At 38.4% G+C, this 14,166-nt stretch overlaps 1 protein-coding gene across 3 annotated transcripts in view; it reads left to right on the top strand.

Moving 5' to 3' along the window:
* The window catches only part of ern2 (endoplasmic reticulum to nucleus signaling 2), a 46,585-nt gene extending 36,531 nt beyond the window's left edge, over positions 1 to 10,054 (top strand). For 2 of the 3 annotated variants that reach the window (XM_044114714.1, XM_044114715.1), the window contains exon 25: positions 44 to 10,054. In XM_044114714.1, coding sequence (XP_043970649.1) covers positions 44 to 226 — 183 coding nt within the window. In that variant the 3' untranslated portion in view covers positions 227 to 10,054. The remainder of the gene's footprint in view (positions 1 to 43) is intronic. The other variant, XM_044114716.1, reaches the window with a different exon arrangement.
* Positions 10,055 to 14,166: the final 4,112 nt, after the last annotated feature.

Raw genomic sequence — 14,166 nt, 5'->3', positions numbered from 1 at the left:
CACTCTCATCTTAGGATTGTGTTTTGTTTTCAAAATGTCACAGAAACATCACTACCATGAGCTGCCACCAGAGGTCCAGGACACCCTTGGGGAACTTCCAGAAGGCTTTGTTGGCTACTTCACCTCCCGGTTTCCACGGTTACTGATGCACACGCATGCCGCTCTGCAAATCTGCACCCATGAGAGACTCTTTCACCCTTACTATCTGCCACCCAAAGCCAAATAGCTTTCACATGACTCAGCCCTCCATGTTTTATGCACAGAAAGAAAAAGAGCCTTTTACAGTTTCCTATTATTGCTTTTGTAAAGCCTACCCTGTTTCAGGGGGAGGTTACAGTGCTGTGAAAAAGTTTTTATATGGCTTTGGGAGTTTTATAAAGTATTTTTAATGGGTTTTATTAGACATTTTCTTTACAAAGGCTGTAAATGATTTTTTTAAACACCCTTTTTAAGAGAAAAAATGCTTCTGAGAACTAAAACACTAAATAAATAGGAATACCATTATTATCAAGGCCTGGTAAAAAGCTTTAAAAGTTCACTATCATGCTCTGAAAGCAGGATTTCATGTCTTTTGTTCTCAAAACATTGAACACTTTGGCTTACATTTATATTTTGAAAGCATCCACAGATCTATTGATCTAGATAAATAGGTAGATCCTCTATGTATGTTAGTGTTATTTTTTTGAAATAAAGTTAAAAAAAAAGTATGTTTGACACGGAAAATGAAGTATCAGAAACTCTAAATACTAAACAGGTTTTCAAGATTTTTTTTACTGTAAACCTTATTCAAACAGCTTTCATAGCTACATTTTCAAGGAAATTTATTTTTTTAGTGTTTTTAAATTGGATTGATACATGGTTCAGCATATTTAAATATTCTTATTGGGGTAAACATAATAGATTCGGAATAGAATATTTTGATATTGATGTATGATGAGCATCTTACATAGCACACGACCTGTCATATATTAGCCTTCATTGTGGCGACTGAATTCTAGTATTACACCAAGCACCAGAGCTAATATTAGCTGGCATTTTGCTGGTGGACATAAATACAGTATAGTAATATTCTATTCATAAGATATAAACGGTAATATATCCATCTTACTTGTGAAATGTAAATTGTTTCATCACAATTTCTTACCTGGCAACCAAAGGCCAAGTCTAGCACCCTGACCTGTGGAGTGGAGCTCCACCCACTTTATTACAAGATGTTACACATATGCCGCGTAACAAGTAGTGCACTAACCGGGTAACGTGCGCTTCGATTTTTACCAAGTTACCGCTGCAGTGGCTACTGGAAAAAGAAAATGTTTTGCTGTCAGGTGCGATACAGAGCATGCGTTCATGCATTTTCTCCCAGTCACATAGAACAGAGTTGCATGGCTTCATTTTATTTTTGCTTGCAATGTCCATGTGATGTTGCAAAAGACAACTGTAATTTATACAGATCAGATTAGTAAGGAATCCTTTGAAAACTATCAACAGAACATGACAGAATTTACCAAAGACTGGGAATGAAGGAAGGTTCTGCTCCTCCTCTTAAACTCAAATCTGCAGATGATGGCGATGTAAGTAAATAATGGTATCTTGTGTGTTTTGTAGTGTTGTTTGGTATGAACATCATTTGTCAGTACAATTCCAGTAAACTGGGATTGTAACTACTTTGACAAGATGAGGTATTTGTGAAAACATCTCAGACTCCTGGACATAGTTTTGACATCTTGAAAGAAATGCTTGTCCTCTAACCTCGCTAATATATATTTTAGCATTTGTCTGCTAATGCATTTGCGGACACAAAAACGATCTTTGTGCTGAATTAGTGTGCTGATGTCATTTGCTCAACTTCACATCATAGCACATTGCCCCAAAGCACAGCAGAATCTTCAAAGTTTGAATTAATAACTATGTAAATGTGCGTCAAATCCGCCACTTTTAATCCTTCAGTGGTTGTGGGTGGCTGGTTGTTCATGAGGCTTCACTTCTGCTTCTGGGTCTGATTTGGAGTCAAAAATATATGGTTGTACCACTGTGCCTTTGTCTTCAGCCATTTTCACATGTCTGCTAATGGAAACAGTGAGTTGAGAGAACTTGGGCAGCTTATTTGCATAAGCATGATGTAACCCTACAACAGTGCATTCCTAAATGAGCTCAAAACAGGCAAACTGATGGGGTGAAATCTTAATATCTGAGAATAATTTTGTATATTAAATGTAAAGAGCATGTTGTGTATAGTCCATAGACCTATCCTAGCCTGAGTCTATCCAAGCATAATAGTGGACCTTTAAAATGAATGACTCTTTTACTAAATCTATTCAGACGTGTGGAGATTAATATAACTGCCTTACATGAATGACCAGGTTCTCCTGTCTTTGTCATTTTGAAGAATGGATACTAAAAATAGGCCTCTGTTCAGCAGGGAAATATATTTATTTAAAAGTTGTTGGGCACTCTGATCAGCTGTCCATTATGTCACACGTTTGAACAGAATGGTGTCACAAGGTCGCTGGTGGGGCTGGTGCCAACCTCCAGCGGTCAGCCGACGAGATGCGGGTTACACTAGACAGGTCGCCAATCCATCACAGGGCAACACAGAGAGGACAAACAACCACATACTCACATGGAGAATTTAGAGAGACTAATTACCCTCTAAATTAGAGAGTAGAAGGAAAACGGAGTATCCAGAGAACGCACACATGCACAAGGATAACATGCAAACGCCATACACGGGACTTGAACCTAGGACCTTCTTGCTGCAAGGCCACAGTTCTATCAACAGCACCACCTCAATCTGACCAGCTATTGAAGTATTTATTAATTTTAATTCTATTTAGATGCGCCAATTAACAACAATTATTGTCTTAAGTCAATCCATTTATATAGACAAATTCCATATAAATAAATGTGGAAATTCTTAGATATGTTACGGCTAGCACCATAAATTATTTACTTAATTTGTTTGTTTTTATTTTCCATTTGGTTCTGTAATTTTTACATTTCTAGCTGGTTTTGGAGGTCCACATTAAATCCAACTAAATCAACTTTGTTCTAAAAAAAAGAAAAAAATAATTAGTATTTAATAGGGTTTAGGTCAGCAGGCCAATCGGATGGCTGTTTTCTTTGGAGTTTTGCTGGTTTTTTATTTTTTATTTTTTTTAAGGAAAGTTCAATGGGATTTTTTTATTACTTTTTTTAACATTTATCAATTGGTCAGTGCTCGGGGGTGGGGGGTTCTTGTCTTCTTTCAGAAAATCGAATTAATGTTCATTTTCTCTGATAAACATTAATTAGAATGTTGCTTGGGAAGACCTTATTTCTAAATGTAGACTTGTGGTTTTATTTTCACTGCGACAGACTGGCAACCTGTCCAGGGTGACCCCGCCTCTCGCCCAGAACGCAGCTGGAGATAGATACCAGCAACCCTCCCAACCCCATAAGGGACAAGGGTGACCAGAAAATGGATGGATGGATGGTTTTATTTTCAATTATTTTACTTCATTTTTTTGAGGTCTTTTTTTTTTTCCTTCTGATTGAATGTTCTGAGCTACATTTTTCAAGAGTTTTTAAACCTTTGTGTGATTACTGCAGTAAAATAGGATTTTATTATCAGGTTTTTTTCACATCTTCAGTAAGAGTAGCACTACATGTGGAGGGTACTATGTCTCTGTGAAAAGGTGTTTTACCAAAAAAATACCTCCAGGCTAAAATTGGAAACATTTGACAGTACAAATAGTTTTAAGCTTTGGTGCCCAAAACATATCTCAAATTGCAAAATAATATTTTCACCAATGTTGCTAATAAAAAGTTTCACTTTTGTATTAAACTTATTGTAAGTCGCAAGAAAACCTGCTCAGGGTGTCCAAAAATTATTTTAAAAGAAATATTTTTAGAGCGAAAAGTAGATTTGAATGAAATTCAGAAACTGTCACCAGACAAACTTTGTGTGAGCACTGTGAGTTCTTGAATCTGGACACACCTTACATACTGGAAACAACATAAAAAAAGAAAATATTTGCATATCAGAAAACAGATACTTCATTTGAGCAGGTAAACATTGCACTCTTGTTGCTGCTCAATGTCTCCACCGTTGGTTGTTTTTTACTTTGTGTTTGTGTATCTGACTACATTTTTTGTTGATGGTAGCTACACTGACTCCCTCCCTAAAGCAGAACTTGGAGCATCATGGTTTCAGACAGCACCACAGATGTAATTCAGACAAGAATGAGAAGTTCTGGTCATTTAGCCTTTAATGAATGTAGAAACATAAAGCTACATGCCTGAGTGGATGGTTTTGGATCTGCTGTTGGTTGGATCACCACTTCTAAGTAAAAATCTGCACTTAAACATGCCAGAAAAATGCTTTTTTGTTGTTTTGTTTTTTTATTATAACTGCTGGATGCAAGCTTGTTGTTTCTGTTTCTTTACCAGCACAAATGATGAAAAAATAAAACTTTTGTACTTTTTGGAATTGCGCGAATTAAAGCAATGCTTTGGGTGTTCCAAAGGATAAATTAACTAGTTTCAGTTTCATTACGTTTTCTGTTTCTAAATCAAGTAATATTAGAGAGAAGAAATCATCAGACAGAAAATGGCATACTATTCTGCGTAAAAGTTTTAGACCAATTCTAATTTTCCAGACAGACTGCCTTATGAAGCCTGCTCCTTTCAGGCTTCATAGAAGCTTGCTAACCAAAGAGAACATTAAGACTAGTGGAGGACAAAAGAGGTCAGATCATGTCTAGGACTTCTACAGTGCCTCCACCTATTGCAAGACCTGTATAGCTATGTGTTTTGGGACCAGTAAATAAAATCTAATGTTCATAAAGCACAACACAGTACCTGAGAGATGCATCATTTTCAAGGTTCATGCACCAACCTAAGATCCAATATTTTGTCTTAAAACTTTTTGTTTTGTCATTGGGACAGGATAGAGCTGAAAAAAGGCAGAACACTGTAACCCTGTCAAAGACGGATCTCATTTAAAGGGGCAGTATTATGTAAAATTGACTTTTCTGCATTATGTTATATTATTCCCTCATCAAAAGCATACCTGGAGTGTTGCCTTGATTTTTTTTAATGCATTTTGAGAACTATTTTAATATCCTTGGCAATCATTCAGCTGTTCAAAATGCCTGGGTGGACCTAACCCAGCCTTCAATGCACTGCTCCTCCTGCAATTTCTGAGCTGCAGAGCTTCCCACCTCTCAGAACAGCTCTCCGCCACTGCACCCCCACTCAGCTCCTTTCAGACTAGCAAGCACCTGGTGGAACTACACATTACTGAGCTCATTAAATGTGCTACTTCTCTGTGAAATGCTGGTAAAAATGTTTTAAAGGGTTAGTAGAGAAGCCATGTCGAGTTGACTTTATGAAGGTGGAGATTTAGAAAGAGAGTTTATAAAGAAACAGGTCCCATTTCAAGGCACTAAATTACAAAGTAAATGTTTTAAAGTCATGTTTATTAAACACATTATTTTGTGTTTTCACAAGCAGAGAAAAGAACAGAATCATACGCTGTGCTGCCTATCACATTACATGAGTAGATAATGTTCATATGCTTCACACTGATCATTTATAAGCTTTAGTAATTCAACGTTCAACAACTACAGATGCACTGTTTTATGTTAGTGAACACACTTAAATGTGTAAGATAATGGATGGAGGGAAAGCATCATTAGGGACAAGGAACATAAAGCATATAAGTCAGAGACAAAAGTAGTGGATAATTTTAAAGGTAAAAAACAATTTCCCATGTTGGAGCAACTCTTGAAGCATGGTTGTGCAATGTAAAAAACTTTCAACTTTAGGGAAAGCTGAAAGATACATATGAGTATCCTCACCTAGGCTACTCAGGTGAGGACAAGAAAGTCTTGTCCTGTTTGTGTTTTCAGTATCTTGAGAAATATGCACCAGCTCTCGTTTGGCAAGCTAGTTGAGTTTTTAAATAAGCACTAAGTACTGATAGATAGGATAGCATACACCGTTAACGTGTGGTTTTAAGTAGATGCGTTTGTCGGTTTTCTTAGTCCCCGTCAGATATTCTTTAGAAATAAATTTACAGATGAGGAACGTTTACTGACATGTATCATAAGTGTTACAGAAAAAAAAAATCTGAGTTTCAAATGTATTTAAACCAACCTTTATTATTTTGAAGAAAGCATGAAGCACTGGGAAGATCAGTGTTGTTTCAACAGCAAGAAAAAGACTGAACGAAAGCATTCACTGTAGAGGATTAAATGATGTGAGGCCAAATTCTGGAAGGGGATTGCTATTAGAGGTTGTTTTTCACTTTAACTGCAGAAAACTAAAAGTTAAATTTGAGTAACCTAACGTAAGCCAGTCACATCATCTTAAGAAGTACATGTACAAATGAGGAAGATTTACTTAAATGTATCACACTAGCAAGTGTTACAGAAAAAAATCTATAAGAGTTTAAAATTTAAATGACAGTTTTCGGAACGGATAAAGGAAATCACAAACTCATAGTCAGCACTGACTAATCGTGTCACCATAAATAATGCAATAAAACAGTTAAACTGTAGGTTTTCTTTAGAGGTATGTGTTTACTCTTAGGCAGGGACACGCACGGATGCACAAATGGCTTGGTGAGCAAAACGTTAGGTAAATACAAGATTCTAAATCTAAACTTCTCTAGAAAAGGTGACAAACTATATTATTCTTCATACTGATTATCACTTATTGTTTTTCATGCTTTAATTGTGTTATACTTTAATTGTGGTCACATGTGCGCACACCCCTCCACCACTCTCTCACACACACCCCCATCCACCCACCCGCGCACACGCACACTAAGCACCACTGCCATCGACCCTCCCCTTTGTGGCCTTTGTCTGTTTGTCACTGTCTCCTCATTCTATGCCAACTGTTAGCCTGTACCTAGCAGTAAATGTTTATTGTTGATCCCTTTTAATTTCATTCTTCCTAAACCTCATAGAGGTTGGAAGGAGTTTACAAAAGCAAGGTGTCACAAAGATGGTGAGCAAATGTCCTGACCATCTTGAAGGATAGTCAGGACACACTAACGACACACTAGTGCAGCGGTCAGGTGTGCTTTCCCACTTTAGCTCCATAGATCCTTCCATCCATCTCTTCTGTTTGTCTGGGACTGGGTCATGGGGCTGGCAGCCTAAGAAGGGAGCCCCAGCTTCTCTCTCCCCAACCACTTGTTCCAGCTCCTCTGGAGGAATCCCAAGGCCTTCCCAGGCCAGCCAAGAAATATAGTCCCTTCAGCATGTCTGGGGCCTCCTCCCGGTGGGACGTTCCCGGAACACTTCACCAGAGAGGCATCCAGGAGGCATCCTAAGCAGATGCACAAGGCACCTCAACCGGCTCCTCTCAACTGGAAGGAGCAGCCACTCTCTCTGAGTCCCTCCCAAACTTCTCACCCTATCTCTAAGGGAACCCATTTCACCCACGAGATACTTACTTAAACTCCTCCACTTGGGGCAGGACACACCCTTTCCTGCCCCCCACCCCTCGACCCTATGAGATAAGGATCAAACACACCGACCCAGAGAAGGCACTCTACCTTTTCCAGGTTCAAGACTTGGATTTGGAAGCACTGATACTCATCCCGGCCGCTTCACACTCGGCTGCGAACTGCTCCAGCAAGAGCTGTAGATAATGACCTGATGAAACCAATAGGACCACATCATCCGCAAAAAGCAGAGATGCAACCCTAAAGCCACCAAAACGGATCCCCTCAGCACCTTGGCTGCATCTACAAATTCTATCCATGAAACTAATGAACAGAATTGGTGACAAAGGGCAGCCCTGATGGAGTTCAACCCTCACCAGAAACAAAACTGACTTACTGCCGGCAATGCGGACCAGGCTCCGGGTGAATCTTATTCACCCCTGACCCAGAGTCCCCAGGCTTAGCTTTCTCAATGGAAGGCATGTTGGGTAGAGTACTTCGAAGACCTCCTCAATCCCACACCAGCCCACAATGTCCCGAGTCAAGGTCTGCAGCCCACTATCCCCATTATAAACAGTGTTGGTGCTGAACTGCTTCCCCCTACTGAGGCACCTGATAGTGGACCAGAATTACCTCAAAGCCGTGTGGAAGTCTTTCTCCATGGCCTCTCCAAATTCCTTCCATGCCCAAGGTTTTACCTCAGCAACCACCCGAGCCGGATGCCACTTGAACTGCTGGTACCCATCATCTGCTTCCGTGATGCCACAGGCCAAAAAGGCCTGATAGGACTCCTTCTTCAGCCTGACAACATCCCTCACTGAAGGTGTCCACCAACAGGGTTGCCGCCGTAACAAGCACAGACAATCTTGCGGCCACAGCTCCGATAAGCCGCCTCGACAATGGAACCTTGAAACCTTGGACAATGGAACCTTGCCGGAACCTCTCAATCTCACACACTAACTCAGACTCCCCACCAGAGAAGTGACATTCCACATCTCAAGAGCCAGCATCTGCAACCGAGGATCGGATCGCCAGGGCCCCCTGGGGATATCCTCCCTTGGTCACCACCCATCCCACACTGCACCCGACCCTTTTGGCCTCTCCCATAGGTGGTGAGCCCATGGGATGGGGTACCCATGTCTCCTCTTCGGGAGACATGGCCACCAGGCGCTTGCCAACGTGCCCCACCTCGAGGCTTGGCTCCAGGGTGGGGCCCCGGTGACCATCGTCTGGGTGAGGGAATACCAAATCCAACGTTATTTCTCATCATAAGGGGTCTTCAGGCTGTGCTTTTTCTGGTTCCTCACCTAGGACCTGTCTGCCTTGGGTGACCCTACAAGGGGTATAAAGCCCCAGACAGCATAGCTGATCACTGGGACACTCAAAACCCTCCACCACAATAAGGTGGCAGCCTCTCCATGGGCTGCCACCTCTCCAAAGGCTTTAGGTTCAATGCACCATCTAATACACAGACGAAGGCATTACATAACAGATTTTAACACATATTTCCTCTAGATACATTTGGTATTTTGCAACGCTTAATGCAACTCGATAAAAGTGCGCTGGATAAAGAATTCAACATAAACACAAGCAAATATTATACAAGCCTAGTTCATACACTTTACCTAATGCTAACATTAGCGAGCACTAGAGACGGGACATCAGAATCTAGGGTTCGAGGTGTGTATCAAGTAAAAAGGGGGCGTGTCAGATTAAGCCCGCTTCGACGCTTGTGTTGTCTTGCTGAAAACTGACAACAAATGATGCCTTGCATTACCTGGGACACATAACTGCTTCGTTTTGCGTGTCAATTTTCAAAAGAAAAGCGCAATGAGCCATGCTGCTTGATGGGTTGTTGGAGAAAATTTGGTCGTGCATCAAATTACCTACAATTTGATATAGGTAATATGCATTCCGTTCTGACATCCAATGCTTGAATGGAATGCTGAATGGCTTCAGCCCAGCCATTCAGCAGTAGCTGAAGACAAGTATTGGATAAGTTATGATAAGCGAGAAAAAAAAGTCAAAGTATGTCCCCTTTTAGGATAGTGAAAGTCTGGACTTTTCTATTTGATAATAATTTGCTGTATGTTTTTTACAGCTTGCTTTTAGTTGTTTGAAGCTTTCTGATTTTTGAAAATCACTGCAGCTAACTGATTGAACTCAGGAAGAACTTCTGCAAGATCTTTCATATGTTTCACTTTAGGAACTCCCAGGTTGATTAGACCTGAGATGCAGCTAGGAGGATTCCAAATCAAATTTTGGTGCATGTTTGCTTGGTTTAATTTTGTTTTTCTTTCTGTCATTTCTGTCATTTGACTTTTTTCACATGTTCAAATAATATCCTTGTTTTTTGGTATTGCTATGATGAACCCTCTGGCTTTTTCCACTGATAAGCTTTTCTTTTGTAGCAAACATGGGAAAATAATAATCCTTCCTTAGATTTGAAAGACCACAACTAAAGGTTTCACCTTAAACTTTATGTATTACTTTATTGGACCTGCAGAAGGCGTTATTTGTCCAACACAAATCTTTTTCAACCTTCTTGTGATAAATTGGAAGTCAACCACTGAAATATAAATGATTTATAATAGATTATTATTATTATTATTATTATTATTATTATTATTATTATTATTATTATTATTATTATTGTTATTATTATTATTATTGTTATTATTAATGCATTATATATATATACCTCCAGCGCTGCAACCATCTTCTGATATCTATTTATTTCTCCTTTTGTACTGTTTGTTTCTTTATCTTTTTATGTATGTATATTTATATTGTGTGTTGTGTATGTTTATATAACCTGCACTTTAACTTGAGTCAAGCACAGTCTCAATCTCGTTGTAATCTGTTGATGACAATGACAAATAAATCTTATATTATATATATAAGATTTATATATATATATATATATATATATATATATATATATATATATATATATACACACACACCACCAAATAATACAAGTATTAATGATAATGTCTTAGTATGTATTAATACATAAATAATACATTATTTATGTATTATTTATGTACATTATAATACATGTATTATTATTATACACATGTAATATAATAATATTACATATATATTTTTTATTTTTTTTTGCCAGGACATGGCAAAGTCTAGAATTCTCCCCCCACCCCTGCAAAGAAATCATTGAAGAAACATTTGAATGGCACAGGCTCATGAGAGCCATTGAGGAACTAGTTAGCTGTGGCTCTGCAGCATAAATATAAAACTGTCCAGTAAGTAAATACCAAAAGTCATGTAATATTTTTTATCTAGTTTCACTGCTCAATAGGAAGAAACACATTAACAATAAAAATCAGACTGCAGTTTGTTATTTCATTACTTTGGTTGAATCATAATAAGCTACCTTATTAGCAAAACTGCTACACTGCTTTCATAGACTTAAGCTTTTTTGTCAAAAGCAGCAAACATTTCATTCATATTTAGCTGTTTAACTTTTAGTTCATTAAAAAAGTTTGAAATGGGAGGGAGGGCCTGATAGAAAAAAAAGAGTTATGCCTTTATTTCTTACAGTCTTCAATGAAGAGCCTTTAAAACCACAAAAAAAAAAGAAAAAAAAAATCTGAAGATTTTTCTATATAAACCATGGTGCTTTAAATGTTACATGATTCCCCCCAGATATTGATTTCTATCTACCCGTTGGTTCTCCATCACCCAGGACATGGCAAAACTAACAAAGGCTTAAAAATAAAGCAACTCAAGTTACAATTTAAATAGCCTATAACTTGTATTGAGAGCCATTTCAATAAATCAATGTTTATAAGGAATTTTATTAAGATGAGTCACTCATTAAAGCTTTTTTATTTAGAACCTTAAATTTTTGTAAAGGTGAATCATAGATTTTTCTGTTTATGGTTCAGCCCAATAATGAGATGGGATATACGCCGTTATGTATATATACACTGTAAAAAGTAATAAGTTCACTTTACTTAGAAAAAGTTAGGAAACCGATTGCCTCAAAATCTTCAAGTAAAGTAGCTAATTCATTTTAAGGTGTTATTGCTATAAATAATGTTTAGACCACTCAGATAAAGGCAGTAAACCTGAGTGCCGTTAACTCAAAATCATTAATTGGGTTAACTGTAAAATATTCATTCAGACAACTCATGCAATGGCAGTAAACTTGAGTGCCGTTAACTCAAAATTATTAGTAAAGTTGACTATAAAATGTCAATTATGACTACTTCAAATTGTGAGTTATGTCAATTAAGCAGTACTCATAAAAATAAGTTATACTTACACGTTTAAGAGTTCACATTACTTGCAAAATATCAGGAAACCAATTGCCTTGATATGTTCAAGTAAGATGAACCAAAAGTGTTAAGTTATTGGAACGAAGAGCCAACAGACAACAGTTTGAATGGAAAAAAATGTTTAATAATTAAACAAGTTTACCTTAAATACAAGGTTCTCAAGTGTGGTTACATACACACTAACCTGGAAACAAAGTTTTCCATAGACTTTTTTAGGGAAAAAAATGACATGACTTTTTTTCTAGGGTAGCCTTCAATCTAATATTGAATCCTTCAAATGGCCCTCAGTCTTTAAAACTTTGAGAATCCCTGCTTAAATGTCTTTGTTGACTGGTGTGAAACAAAAACTCAATTCTCAATACTAGAGCCCAACATTTATCATAACATTGATAAAGTAAATAATGAAGTAGTGAAGTGAAGTAATGTTTCTCCTCATTAACATAAAACCATTTAGTAGTCTGCAAATGCAATGATGCTCTCTCCAACAAAAAAAGAATCAAACAAGAAATAAAAATCACTTTTCCAATAAGGGTAAAGGTATCAACGTTGATCCATAATGTCACATCACATTCACTCATTGCATCAGAAGATTTTTGAGTGATTGTATTTTTGGTTTTAGGGATTTATGTCCAAGTGACAGAAGCACCCTTTGGATGAAGTCAAAAGTGTACTTCAGTTGTTGAGGGTACTCCAAATTCAGAGTATAAATAAGTCCAAAGAGCAAGCACATGGCATGTGGAAGATTTCCAAGATCATTCATGACAAGACTTTCTTCCAAAATGATGGCAGTACTTGAAGACTGGAGGTGCAGTGAGTCAGTGGAGGCCTGCCTGTCCTCAGGAATGATGGTCAGGATCCCAATGGGGGTGTGAGACACGTCTGGGTCTTCGCAGTCCTAACAACAATAGAAGCAACACCACAATTACATATCAACATAACACTTCTTTAGGGTGACCAGACGTCCTCTTTTTCCCGGACATGTCCTACTTTTCAGATCTAGAAAAATGTCCGGGGGGAATTTAAAAATCGTTAGGGATTTTGGTCAACTGCCTCAAAACACATTACATAGCTTACAGTGCATTGTGATTACATTGCCACTCCGTTCCACTACTCCATTCCAGGTTTCTTTGTATGGCAAAGAAATCGGTAGCACATGTACACACATGTACACCGCTGGTTCTACACCCCCACCCCCCACCCCCCTTCTCCCCCATCTCCACCCCCCGTTGGCGCATGTGTGTCCGCCGATTCTACCCCCCCCCCCCAAAAAAAAAGAAGTGTCCTCCTTTTCAGAAACCCAAATCTGGTGACCCTACACTTCTTCATCATGGCAGCTTCTCCTACAGTTAACAGCTGCCCCACCTATGGCAGTCTATTCATCATAAGCCTTCTATAACAGTACAGCGGCTTTTTTAACCCGCCAACATCTTTATCCTTATCCCTTTTCCTTTTTTTGTTTTGCGCCCCGGACAGCTTTTTTCCACTGCTGCTCCATCTTGTTGCCACTAAATAAACATGATATTTTCGACTAACGTTAGTCCCAGGCATCGCTAAATCATTACACATAAAGTTAACCTCAAAACCTGGACTTACGGATGAATTATACGGCCGAGATAACGAATATAAGTTTGCTAAAAAACAGTGGGACTTACCGTGACAAAACTTAGCTGCAGCAACCGCTGTATTGTTGACAGTTTGGCGCTTCTTTCAAACACGTCGTCACTCGTCAGTGTCCAATGCGCATGTGCGTTCAACGAGAGCTGCCAAATGATGCCGAGTTTTTTGCTGGTTATGCAGATGCGTTTTGCTCACTCATAACTCCAAGTTCGGGTTACTTGCTGCTGATGAGTTTGATTACTTGCCTCAGTAGAAAGTTGTCTTTGCTAAGTTTAAGTTAGTATAGTCAACAGAGTAAGCTGGAATGAGTTCAGGTCACTTTTCTTTTTGAGTACACTTTACTTTTACATTTTACAGTGTACATACTTAAATTAAAATATAAAAATAAAATCTTTACTTTCATATTTCTTTGTTTTCCTTCATTCACAATATGCAGTATGTCCCTGAAAACATCCTGCTGACCAGGGGTCACTAACCTTTTTTAGACTGGGAGCTACTTCACACGTACACAGTAACTCGAAGGACTACTTGTTTGATACAGATATAAATTTTCTTGGCTCAGCCTTTATAATAATAATACATATATGATTACATGCTGCCTGATCGGGACTACTCACAATAGTTATCAGTAATGATTTACCATGGCAATATGGTTAATTGATGTTATGTGATCAGAAGTTCTTAGTTCAGAGTTTTAAGTTTGATTCCCTTTTGGAGCTTTTCTGTGTGATTCTAAATTCCCCACAAGTGTCATGATGGGTTCAAGTATTCTAGCCCAGATGCAGAACACAAGACAGGAGAGATGAAATC

This window comes from Gambusia affinis, linkage group LG04 (assembly GCF_019740435.1).
Source record: "Gambusia affinis linkage group LG04, SWU_Gaff_1.0, whole genome shotgun sequence".
Taxonomy (NCBI): Eukaryota; Metazoa; Chordata; class Actinopteri; order Cyprinodontiformes; family Poeciliidae; genus Gambusia; species Gambusia affinis.
Note: the sequence above shows the minus strand (reverse complement) of the source record. Positions and strands in the feature narration are given on the sequence as shown.